Consider the following 13,507-nt stretch of genomic DNA (forward strand, 5'->3'; position numbering starts at 1 on the left):
AGGAGAATATATAAATAATACGAAATTGCACTGGGCTGATTAGTTGCTCCAATCACGTTGCTACCAGTTTACAAATCGTGTGTGTGTGTGTGATGTTGCCTGTGTGTGGTGATGTGTGTGTGTGTGTGTGTGTGGTGCTGTGCTGTGTGTGAACCCAGAAGGCAGTCCCAGAAAGGACAGGCATACTTTAGTTTGATCTCATTAGCAAAATAAACAAATCTTTTCCTTTAGATGGAGGCAGTAGTGTTGTGATTCAAATCAACACACGAGAGAGGCGTGGCTCTGGTCTCCGCCCGTGTTTTGGCCACGACGAGAAAGAACAGAGTCTGCAACTTCTGGGGAAGTCAAGAGAGTCGTTCGCTTACTCACCTCTTCAGCCTGCCCTCTACGAGATGATCTGATGCTGCAGAGAGTGAGCCGATGTAAAATAAGACCATCACGTGCATGTGTCAACCGTATTACCAAACGTTTAATCATAGACAAAGTTATAATACAGTATACGATATAACGGATCTCTGCAGATCCATCAATCAGTATAACATGATTCATAAGTCCACATCTTCAGGGACGGTAAATTCCTCCTTTCTGACTCTCACAGATGAAACAGATGAAGCTACTCGATATATGTCTTCTGAGATCAATATGGTTCACCATGTGTTGTTTATGCATGCTTGTGGCTTTTTTAAAAATTAGAATAAAATAGGTGTTCACATGAGAAACGATAAACCGGTGTTTAGTTTATTATGAAAAAGCTACACTGATATCAATTGCGGGGTTCATTGGTTTTATAAAAATCCTCATTAGGTCATAATAGAATGTTATTACAAACAATCTAAAATGGCTTTTGAGCAGAAAATATGTATTAATCTCATACCTGTCACGCTGAATAGCTGACATGACTTATTGTTGAATTTTTGACGATGCCCCTGCCTGCATGGATTGAGGCACCAGGCTCCTGGCAATCCCAGACTGCTAAAAACGTTCTGTTTAAAGTGATAAATAATTATACATTCACATAGTTTCATCCATGCATTGACTGGGACGGCTCAAAGCTCTGTGATGACCTGGCTGTTGTTTATCATCACGCTCTGCTGTTGGAGCTGGCAGGAAACACTAACACCTATTCCCACACCTTCATTTTCTACTGACCGTCATCAACACACAAACACACACCTGCAAAAAAAAAACGCTTTACTCAGTCACTTCATTCAGAGCTTTCACATAAATGAACAACATAAAAAAAAGATCTTTCTAGTGGAGAAATGATTAGATAAAGGTGATGTATTTTTTTCAATGGTAAACACATTCATCTTAGGCCGTGCTGGGTTGTAGATTTCGAATGCCGCGGTGAACTCTGCTGGTATCCTGAATTTCCCGTCGAGCTTTCCATGTATTATTACAGACCAAGCGCGTCACCGTTACCGAGTGGTGGTGACACTCACCTAACACCCGTATCGGGCAATGGTTCACCCACTCATGATCGACCTGCTGGACGTCCAGTCAGGAATCTCACTCCTGGAGGGAAACGGACAGCGCCGCTCGGAGCCTCAAACAAGGTACTTGATGTTTGACATTTTACACCACTATACCTATATGTCAACGTCAGATGTATTATGTCTAGAGCTTTAAACCACTGCCTTTCAGAGCAAGCTTTACACGAAAATCACGATGGTGGTGCTTTATAAACCTTAATATCTTCATTGCCTTTAAAGTCCAAAGCTCAAAGTCAGAATTACGCCATTATTTTATTTAGTGCTTTTAAACAATACACGATGTTTCTATGTTCAAAGCAACTTTACAGTCCTCAATTTTCGCGTAAAGGCAGGACTGCAATTCACTGAAGATGAGATCAGTGATGTCATCGTCAGATCGTTTTCGCAGTTTCAACAGGGGTCATATGATGATGCTAAGAATAACAGAACATTAAGTTGCTGTATTTTCGATGTGGTTTGTTGGAATGCAATGTGTTTAGTGTGGTTTTTGTTTTCAAATACTGTATAATTTGTACAACACGCTCATTGTCTCAAACAAAAAAAAAGCTTAGGTGTATGGTGACTTGGCAGCGATCCAGAGCATTGTGATGGCTGAATGCCCTCAAGCGTTTGCTTTCCGTGATGGAAATGTTAGCCCACGGCTTGAAAAACTGAACGGATCGCATTGCAAACTCAACAAACAGTAAACATAAAACCGCCACCAGCTCAGCAAACAAGGATTTAGTAGATCGTATTGGGGATCATAATTATGATTATAATTGACTTTATACCAGCACCATTTTTTTAGTGAGATGCGTAGCATATCAGCTGGTCTAAACATAAACACCCCGATATTGTCTGCCTTTGTGATCTGAGAAATGACTAAAAGCAAGCGCTACTTGCTGCTTGAAACATCAGGTTTGAATCATTCAGCGGCAAATCCATTCAATATCTGTAACTATGTGTACGTACAGACTTGTGGTGTCTAGAACAGTACAGACCAGGCATCTATAGTCTAACTCTCCCAGAATCAGGAACCTAGCCATCACAGAACATGCGCGCACCACATGTATATGTTTGGGTTTGACCTCCTTCTGCGAATCCGTGGTTTATAACATACAACCTTAAACTCTCACACTGATTTGTATCGTCGTGTTTTTTCCTATTTGGAGCGTAAGGGACCCACAACAATTTTTATGTGTCACCCCTGTTTTTGTTCGTTCTTTTCATCATATCCCTACTTATGTCACACACATGAATGGCCTCCACATATGGCCCCTTTAGCCGTTTTTTTGTGCTGGCATACAGAGGATATTATATTTTCATTGTTGGCCACGTCCTCTCTTCCTTGCGTTAAGCATGAGGCGCGGTTGTTTAGCAAATCCTCCCACATACGTGATGTAGTTTCATGAGAGGGGTGTTTTGTAGACACGAAGCTGTTTTAGTGTTGTGTGTGGATGAATTCAACTTTTATAAAGAAGTATCTCTTTGGGAGGTCTGATGAGTTAGTCTTTGCAAGTTATCAGATCTTCTCTATTGCACCGATCGATCTGAGTCAAGCATCCAAAGAGAAAGAGAAAATGTCCGAATCATATGACCCTTTCTTTATAGGTGATCTGTGAAGGTCAAAGTCCCGCTCTTGGTGGTTTATCGGCTGGATATTAAGTGTCTCCCAAATAAGCAAAGCAATTGGGTGACAGCGGCCAAGGAACCCCAAAAACTCCATCGGTGACAGAATGGAGATAAAAAACTTGGGAGAGATCCAGGCTCAGTTGGGGGGCACAGTTCTACCTCCTGACCAGACGAACCACCCGACTAGTTCAATCCAGGCTGCCCAGGCAAGTCAGATTTTGTCCCGGTGGCTGTCTAGGAGACGAGGTCTTCACTGGGGATCTGTCTTGTCTCTAAATTGTGTAGAGCTGAGGGATAACATTTTGCAGTCGCGATCATTCGTCACTCCCTCACTTACATGTATTGCTATTTCCACATTTTTTATAAAATATCGCTCTTGCTGCTTTTGAAATTAGGCTCGCCACGAAATGATGTGTAAACATTGTGTCCCTGGTACTTTTGTGATTTTGGTCCAGAAACCTCGGGCCCTGTTATTCGGGCCCTCATAGACAATTTTAGCGGACATTGTAATGGATGTGTCCAGTTCACTTTACTAGCACCAATTGTTTCACAAAAATCTAAACACCGTTTTTGGATTTGGCTGTGTCGAGACCGGGCTCTGCGAAGGCCCGCACCCTTCAAAAGATTAAATAAACTACCAGCCGGAACATGATTCCCCCCCCCCGTCCGCTATGGATCCCCGCAGATGGAGCATGCTATATACTTCAGTGCATGTGAGAGAAAGAGAGGCTGATGTAGTGCTCCAACTCAAGAAAACCAATGAGCAAAAAAGTCATCAGAGAGACTGTACAACCGCTCCTGTCGTGTTTATCTTGTGATAATGACCATCTGACTGGCTGTGTTGTACACAGCGATATCACACGTCGCACTTTGCGATTCCATTTGTTTGTCTTGTTGAATAACGTGCAAGAATTACAAACTTGAGGTTGCTGATGTCTTTTAGTTTCACTAAAAGAACACAATAAAGTGTTCTTTTCAAAGCACTTTTGTGGGACTCCTTCAAACCTGCAACATAACTTTGGGCTAAATCACCTTTTTTGAAAAGGAGGGTGCTAAATAGTATCGAATATATGTGAATATGTATGTATGATAATAATGTGGTTTAATCAGAAACTACAAGTTTTATGATTCTTATAAAACACACTGACGTTCTAGTCTATTTATTCATAACGCATTTTAATTTTACACATTTCTAAACTCTTATATATGTTGACTAATGTTTCTATAATAGTATGTAACAGTCAACTCACCTCCGCTTCCACCAATGGATGCGTTGCTGCGGACTAGGGGTACTTTTTACATGACGTATGATGTTACTTGTGACACACCCCAGACCGCACCCACACACCATTGGTTAGATCCAAATGCAGTTGTTTAATGGGTAATCCAGAACCTAATCTAGCCAGGCAATGTCAAATCAGGTAATCACATCCACGAAAAAGAGAAACATTAATACGAAACACTTCAAAGATTTGACTTAGCACAGCGCGTATACATGTCAACCAGTGTGGAGACATATAGCACAAGGCTACCTATCTCGCCGTAAACAAACGATCAAACAACCAGGGTATTAAACAGGACAGTCCCGGTGCAAACAAAGGTAAGTCGGTGACATGTGAAGAAATTGAAACATGATGCGCACGCTAAGGCTAGTGGGAATAAGTTGGACACGGACAGTGCACATAATAATGTGCGGAAGTGAGGACCTCATACTTTTGTGGCCACCCCAGGTGACGACACAGAACAGACCATTTTTAGTGACACTACCCCCACTCCGTAAGGAGCAGCTTCCAGATGCTCCTCAGAAACCAATAAATAACACGAAAACAAAGAGACCAGGAGGGAGGGTTGGACTCGGTGGAGGCCAGAACAGGGGGAGGGCTGGCGGGCCAGGCCGTTGTAGGGGAAACTGGGACCGGCACGCGCTGGCTCCTGCTATAGACCCGGTGGCTTGGTCGATCAGGAGGGCCATGTGTGGACCCGAAAGTTCAAGGGGGGACCTACGAGGGACCAGAAGTCCGACAGCGGGGCACGGTGGCACCCCTGAAAGTTCAGCGGACCAAGAGGGGACCAGGCAGTTCTGGGGCCACGGTGGACCGAAAGTTTCAAGGGGCCACGAGGGACAGGCAGTTCAGGTGCCACGGGGACAGTTCCATTCCGTGTGCAGACGGCCAGGGAGGAATCGCCATTTGAGGGGCCTCCGAAAACGGAACTGACAATCGGGGAGCCAGTAAGGAGCAGGCTCTGTGGACGTGGCCGGTCACGGCATTGCGGAACGGCAGTCAGGCAAAGGACCCTCAGAACAAGGACACCGCCTCGGGAACGGCCTTGGAAAGGGTAGTCGCCTACCGGAGCCTCTTGGGACCCGCTCGGCCTCGGAACAGAATCGCCACCGCCTCTGGGAATGGCTCAGGAACGGCCTATAGGAACGAACATCGGACCAGGGACACCGCCTCCGGGAACTGTGGTCCTAAGGAACGGACTCAGGAACGGGCCTCAGGACGGGCCTCAGGACGGCCATTGGACAGCCCCCCGCGGGAACTGCCTCGGGCACGGCCTCGGGAACCGGCCTGGACACGGGCACCGCCCGGGAAGAAAATCTGCATAGGGCACCACACTCAGGAACACCTCGGCTGCGCATCACGGCCACCGCCTCGGGAACGACCTCGGCCTGCGCATCGGGCACCGCATCGGGCACAGCCTCGGGCACAGCATCGGTCTCTGGAAACCAAAAAACACTCTGGCACCGCACCGACCTGCGGACGGCATCGCCCACCGCCTCGACTGCGGAACAGCCCGGTCCGGCATTACATTGGGAACCGTCTCTGGCCCCCCCCGCCCCCCCACGGTCTATGGCACCGCTCGGCACGATCCGCACTCTGTCCGCCGCGCACACATTGCATCGGGGACGCCTCGGCATCGGGGACGCCTCGGGCACAGCCATGGCCTCGGGCACCGCCTCGGCATCGGGAACCGCATCGGCCCGGCATCGCTCGGGAAACCGCCTCGCGCAAACGGGCACCGCCTCGGCATCGGACATTTGATCGGCGGAACGCTCGCCACCGCCTCAGGAACCGCCTCGGAAGCGGGGCACGCCTCGGCTCGGGCATTGCATCGGGAAAACCTCGGCCACCGATAAGGCACCGCATCGGGCACCGCTCGCTCCGGGAACCGCATCGGGCACCGCCTCGCATCTGGACATTGCATCGGGAACCGCCTCGGCAACGCATCTATGGCACCGCCTCGGCACCGCACGGCATCGGGACAACGCTCGGAATCGGACATGCATCGGGAACCACCTGCGGCCACGCATCAGGCACGCTTGGGCACCGCCTCGGCCTACGGAACAGAATCGGGCACCGCCTTCGGCATCGGGAACAGCATCGGGCACCGCCCGCATCGGGCACCGCTCGACCTCCGGAACGTCATCGGGCAACCACCTCGACCTCCCAGAACGAGAATCGGGCCCGACTCGGCCTCTGGAACAGCTTATTCGGGCACGCTTCGGCATCAGGCACCGCCTCGGGAACCTTGGGCACTCCACCTGGACGACAGGGCAACATTTCGGGGGGGGGGGGGAACAAAAACGTTCTCCTGGATGTAGCGGCACGATACGGGAACGTCCTCCTGGACAGACAGCGGCCTGCTAGGGGGAAGTACCCCTGGACGGCAGCGGCCTGCTTCTGGAACGTCCTCCGGACGGCAGGGCCTGCTCCTGGGAAGTCCTCCTGGACGGCCAGCTGGGCTCGGAACGTTCTAGGACGGCAGCCGCCCTGCTCGGACGTCCTCCGGTGACGGCAGCGCGCCTGCTCGGGAAGTCCTACGGGTTTGGACGAACGGCTGAGCCTGGCTCCTACTCTTGCGGCCTCTATTTGATTGGCGGCCGGTGGCTTTTCACGAAGGAATCAGGAGTTGAGTCAACCCATCTTGTGCAATGGCGCTGGGCTGGCGGCCATATTGTTCTGTGGTAGCTGAACTGGTGGCCACTGGGCTCTGGCGCTGGCTCAGCGGCCGTTTTGATGTGAGTACTCCTGGAATCTCTAGGATCTGGCACATCCTGGAAAAGTAACCTAATTGTTCCGCGGCCATCTTGGGCTCTGTGGAGATGGGCGGGCGGACCATTTGTGCTGTGGCGGGGCTGGCGGCCATCTTGTGCTGTGGCGCTGGGCTGGCGGCAATCGATGTGGTGGCACTGGGCTGGCGGCAATCTTTGCTGTGGCACTGGGATGGAGGCATCTTGGGCTGTGGCACGGCCGATGGCCGTTCTCATCTTGTGATGTGGCGCTGGCTGGTGCCATCTTCTCTGGAGACACAGAGGGTGGTCGAAGTATCCCATTGTAGCACGATGGCGCGGTTAATGGGTAAACCCCAAAAGTCTAGGATCTCCCGCCCCTTCATCCCCACGAGGCCCAAAGGTTCAATCAGGCAGTCATTAAACAAATCCTTTAGCGGCCTCATCGTTATACCCCGCCCTAACGCATAGTCCCGAACGCTTGAGCAGGATAACCCACCCCCGCCCCCTTTGACGAAGGGTAGTTAAGTTCGTAGTTACCCTCGTCCTCCGGTGGTTGGGGCACCGTTCCCACTCCCACACCCTGGATCTATGTGTGCCGGCCGTCCTTCTGTCCGACACGGCACACACCCAGGTAGATCCAAAGCAGTGTTTAATGGGTAATCCAGAAATCTCTACCATTTTCCAGGCCTGGTCCTCTCCAGTAATCAGTCCGCAACCCGACAAACCTACACAACCATTCAAGAAACAACGAACACACCGAGGGTGACCTATAACCAGGACTCTACGAACGCCAGACGAAAAACGGGATAAGACAGGTGCAAAAAAGGTACGTGGTGACGCTGACAAATCAGACCCAGTGATGAGCAGCTAAGGCTAGTGGGAATGACAGTTCGACGCAGATGACAATAAGGGAAGTGAGACCTCTAGTGCACCAGGGAGACACAGAACAGACCACCGTGACAGACTAAAACGCTGAACCGTTTTTTTTCTTTTTGTTCCCTTGGCATTTTTGAAAAGTTTGTATACGACGTCCCTTTCCGACCTGACTAAATCGCTGTAAATGGCAGGCTAGACCAGTAGGTTGGCCGATTGGTCCGTTTGTAAAGAACACCGCTAGTCCTGCACCAATTTCCTGTAGCCGACATTCACAAATTTGCCTTTTGTCTGCTGGAAGCTTCACAGGTTATTGGAGCCCCTCGCCGGTTGGAGCTGTAACGCGCAGCTTACCGGTATTGGAGCACTATAACCTCCGCCGTTACTGCTCGTCGAGCGATAACCAAGCGGCCTTACGTAGCATTGGCGACGAACAGCGACGTCACCGTTTGGCGTCATAACACAGACGCTACCGGTTGTAGGAGACGAAACCCGGCTTTCTTGTTGGAACTCTTTTGTTGGGATGCACAAAAATGACCAAACTGTGTCAAAATGTAAGGGACATCTTCCTTCAATTACTGTACCTATCAACTAATATCATTTGCAATCATTTGGGAAAAACAGCACTCATGTAGTCTTGCTACCTCTATATATGCTTATCAATATAGCCAAAAAACTATACAGGGCATTTTCTGCCCTATTTTCTTGACCTTCCGGGCATATAACTGCATTCTCATGGCTCCATCACACACTCAGCCGTTCCTTGCACTTTTGGTTCCTCATTTAATGGCACCATGTCAGGTGATAGCGGACAGGTCTGGTGGACGGGTTTTTTCCAAATTATCAACCTATATCCGCATTATACAGACTCTCTTATTCTTATTCTTCTTGTCATATGCAGCGTAATATCGCAACGCTTGGGTGTAGTGCGGTGTGTCGGGCCGGGTTCTCTTTGCGCAGGCGTTCGGGAGCTTCAGCAGCGGATGGGCGCGGTGGGTGTTTTTTTTAGCTGTCGTTGTTTGTAGGATGAGCTCTGGATTCTCAGTCAGCGTTGTTTACAACTATGCTGCACTGGGTCGAAGCGAACCTCCGTCTGAGGCTCTCCCCTCGCTCCTGAGGACTTTGCGGCGTTCTCGTGGACTACTCTGCGGTATTACGTTTTTGGAGTTCATTTTTATTGTCTCCGTCTTGCCGTGTTTTTCCCGCCGGTGTCGTTGTCTTCGGACCTCCGAGACCCCCGCCCTTTTCAGCTGTGTGTTAGTTGCTTTACCCTACACACCAGGGCCCCCCCTAACAACTTCCCCCGCAACCTCGTGTCCGTCTAATAACGGCTTGGTCGATCTCCTGCACATTGAATCCTGTTGGCCCCTAATCCTTTTAGGACATGCCCTCATAGGTCTGGATCTTCATTCGGTCTTTCCTCTGAACGCTCAGTATCATTCATTATCTTTGAAGGCGCTTTCGTTGCGTTTTATCTTCAGCGATTTATCGTCACAATGTCATTATCCGATTTTTACGCCGACCTGTGCGACAGATTGTTCGTGTCAAGGCCTGCTCTTGTTATGTGTTCATCGCCCCCACACACCCTACTCCCCCTCTTGGAATGGACACCTAAAAACCTGATGGTGGAAGACCTGATACGAGTGTGTAGTGAAGCGCGAAATTAGTCCCATTTATCCACATTAATCATGCATGCAAGCATGCAATTGGTTAAAATTCAAGGATTTTAAGGATGATTCATTCAAATTTCAAGATTATTTATTTATCTGTGTATCTAATAAACTATTTAATAAAATGCACATTTTCATTATCGGTCCAAAAATACAATTGCTGGACAATTTTTCTCAATTCATTCATTGACAAAAGTAAAGTATTGTTTCTTTATGTTTTTTTTCTTTTTCTTTTTCTTTTTTTTTCAAGTTTTAATATTAGATTATAGATGTTATTAAGCAAATCATGCAATTAAAATGTGACAATCTAAACATAATATTTTAAGTCAAATTACTCTTTAATGAATGACCATTGCTTGTGTAATGGAAGTGCATAAATTAGAGATTCATTATTTTATTTTATTTTATTTTATTTATTTTATTTTATTTTATTTTATTTTATTTTATTTTATTTTATGTATTTTCATATTTTATTTTATTTTATTATTTTATTGTTATTATTTATTTTATTTTATTTTATTTCTTTATTTTATTTTATTTTATTTATTTTATTTTATTTATTTCATTTTATTGTTTTTATTTATTTTATTTTATTTAATTTTATTTTATTTATTTATTATTTTATGATTTAATTTTTTTTATTTTATTTTTTTTTATTTTATTTTATTTTATTTTATTTTATTTTTATACCAATTGACCAAAAAATGCAAAGTCCAGTTTATTGGACGGTCAAAAATTCTTCTGAATTGAATCATCCACAAGCAAAGTTAAATGTTGAATCCTGACAAGACCTGCGTTCCCCAGCACTCCTTCTGGTTTCTGTGGAGTAATATATTCCTAAGTATAATGTACGTGTTCGAGCAGTCAATTTTATTTCCAAGGCTTACACTGCATGTGCAAAAGTAAAGGTGTATCCAGTTTAATCAAACCCATCATCTTCATTCTTCTGTTGGACCGGGCCTGTAATGGCTGAGACCAGAACACTCAAAATTAATAACTTGCCTTTAAGGAGTGTCATTTTTCAGATTGGAGGATGCCCGAGCATGGAGCACCAAACACCTGTTTCCATCATTCTTTCTGAGAAATTCACACTTCGTGTCCACCACAGTTCTGCAAACTTCACTTGCACAGCCGCAGCGATCGCGTGCGTCACGCTCACACTTTCTGATGGAGGGCTGTCAGCACCCCTTCTCATGCTAATTAATCGAAGTGGTGCAATTTTTAAGCTCAATCTGCCTTTGGTTGCTTTGGAGCTCAGGGGACTCAGTGTACAGGGATCACTGATGTAAAAACATCTCATCTCGTGTGTGTGTGAGGCGCTCCCTTCCCACAAGGAGTGAGCCAAATATACAAGTATGCTACATTAGGGTTCTTGTGCAAGTAAAATAATGATCACAATACTCGAATAAAAAATGGCATAGTACACACAAATATTAAGTTTAAATTGTGCCAGTTTTAATTACATACAACTGTTCTTATTTATCATTTTCAGCATTTAAATTAGTGTTTATTTTAGTATTATTTAAATACTATCGTAGTGTTTATTGATATTATTGAGTGTAAAGTATTAATTTCTTTGTATTTTGTCTTTTTTAATTTCCTTTTTAGCAAGTTTTAGTAATTTTAATACTTAATTTTGAAAACTTATTTCATTTGGTTGTCAAGGCAAAAATTATTAAGCTATTAAAATTAAGCTATTCTTATTGCTCTTTCTTCTTCTTATTAATATACTATTAAAATATGAATTAATATCTTGAAATAGCTTATTTAAGTTTATAACTATGTTGTGTTTTAATTTTCTACTTCAGTCTAAAAATGATTTATTTCATTTAGTTGCTACAGTATGGCAACATTTCTCCTTTTCATTTAAGTTTTAATTGCATGCAAATACTCATTACATGCAAATACCTTTTCAGTGTTGAATCAATGATGTTTTAGTATTAGTTATATACTATTATAATGTGTATTTTACCTGAAACCTGAAAGCAAAGCAAAAGAGAAAATGACGGAAACATAAGAAATGAGAAGATAACAGCATACACAATAAAACAGCAACACTGTCATAACCAGACATGATAAAACCAGATTCTGTCCACATCACATGTTATGCGGTTATGAAACGTGATACAACCAATCACAAGTCACAATAGTTTCAGTCATTGTTCAGAACTCATGCAGTGTGTGTCCTGGAAAACTCTTGAAACTCAGCTTTGAGCGTTGTTGTTTCCTTTCTTCCATTTATTTTCAAGCTTCTGAGTTAAATGATCCATCGTTTCTTTCATTATGACCATTAAAGCCACACCGAACTCAAATGAAACTTTTCTGATATTATTGAAACTCAATCAGCACCTGATCTGTCAGCTGTGAAGTTATAGAATAGAAACCATTATAACTATGAACACTGAATGACTCTGAAATGCCACTGCAGAAAAAAAAGGTGCAAAGCTTGTCACTGGTATGCTAACTTTTCAAATAGGTACAAATATATACCATTTAAAGTAGAAATATTTGCACACTGGAGGTACTAAGATGCACTTCTTGAGAGTGTATGGTGTCATTTGGTTGGTCAACTATAACCAACCACTGATCCAACAGTAATTTTCTTGTATTATTTTTACCTGTATTTTGACTTTTGAATTACATTCTGTTGTTGGATTTAATAAATACTGTGTCTTCCAGTTCCCTTTCTACTGACTTCTCTTTCAGCAGATCGTCTCTTTTTGTGCAGGGCATTATGACATGCTGGAAGTTTTTGATCTCATTCTGATTCAGTCTCAAACTGGATTCATCTTTTCCTTTGGGTTCAGCAGGATGTGATTTATGTGCTTCCAATGGCTCTTTCACACCAGACACCAATGCAGTTTTCAATGGATTCCTGTGGGGTCTTCGCAACAATCAGAATAACTTGTAGATTTGTGTTGCAATAATTAAATTAAAAAGATGAAACAAAATACAGATACAGCAACTAGGCTTCGTTTTTTTTTTTTGTGTGTTCGGTGTGAAAGATCTTGAGACTGTTGGTATTTTTCTGTTTGATACTAAAGCGCTTCTCTTTGGCTTTGTGCTGCAGAAAAGGGAGCGCAGGGTCGAGCATTTCGGTCCCCCCCGGTATTTTCATCTTTACTATTTTGTAATCAGCTTTCATTGCTTTCTCTTCAGTTCGCACCACATCATGCTCCTCCCATATTTTTTTTTTTTTTTTTGTGAGGTTGTGTTGTGTACTTTGTGGCCTTGAGCAAATTTAACCTCCACTTTGCAAATTACCCAATACTAATGCACTCGCGTTAAACGCTTGCATGAGCGAACAGCAGCCTGACGATCACAGGAAATACACGCTGAAACGCATAGGGCACTTAAGCATGCTTTTAGTGCAGAAATATAAGTAAGGTGAAGTGTTAAGTTGAATTGTATTATAGTTTCAGTTTATATAAATGCAGTTAGTTCAACTTTAAAGTGTTTTGATCTACTGAAATAGGATTCGCTTATGTGTAATTTCATAATTACTTTTATGTCTTTTACATAATGAAAAAGTACTGCTAAATTACAGACAAGCTTTTTAGGGTGAACTAAAATTGCTTATATATAATTTCTTTAAAAATTGTGTGTCATGTTTTAAAACGATTTGAAATTTTACACATTTGTAAAAGCTGCTTTTTTTGAAATATTTTAATTTTAAAATTAATATTGCGTACACCTACATTTAAAAAAATGATAATAAGGGCTTTAATTGTAAAAAAAAGGGTATTCCTTTAAAACTAGTGTTTTCAAATGTATTTAAAAAAAATTTTTTTGGGGGAATTATTAAAAATGCCCTTTTAAGTGTATACCAAGTGTGTTTCAGAAAT

At 44.2% G+C, this 13,507-nt stretch overlaps 1 protein-coding gene across 1 annotated transcript in view; it reads left to right on the top strand.

Annotated features, from left to right (window-relative positions):
• LOC109080050 (adhesion G protein-coupled receptor L3-like) overlaps positions 1–13,507 on the top strand; it is a 288,219-nt gene that overhangs the window by 199,862 nt on the left and 74,850 nt on the right. The window contains exons 9-19 of the mRNA XM_042726857.1: positions 566–570; positions 1,403–1,556; positions 3,173–3,310; positions 4,835–4,951; positions 5,046–5,239; positions 5,336–5,713; positions 5,805–6,204; positions 6,421–6,660; positions 6,755–6,986; positions 7,076–7,125; positions 7,210–7,431. Of these exons, the coding sequence (XP_042582791.1) occupies positions 566–570; positions 1,403–1,556; positions 3,173–3,310; positions 4,835–4,951; positions 5,046–5,239; positions 5,336–5,713; positions 5,805–6,204; positions 6,421–6,660; positions 6,755–6,986; positions 7,076–7,125; positions 7,210–7,431 (2,130 nt within the window). The remainder of the gene's footprint in view (positions 1–565; positions 571–1,402; positions 1,557–3,172; positions 3,311–4,834; positions 4,952–5,045; positions 5,240–5,335; positions 5,714–5,804; positions 6,205–6,420; positions 6,661–6,754; positions 6,987–7,075; positions 7,126–7,209; positions 7,432–13,507) is intronic.

The sequence above is a fragment of the Cyprinus carpio genome, chromosome B7 (genome assembly GCF_018340385.1).
Source record: "Cyprinus carpio isolate SPL01 chromosome B7, ASM1834038v1, whole genome shotgun sequence".
NCBI lineage: Eukaryota > Metazoa > Chordata > Actinopteri > Cypriniformes > Cyprinidae > Cyprinus > Cyprinus carpio.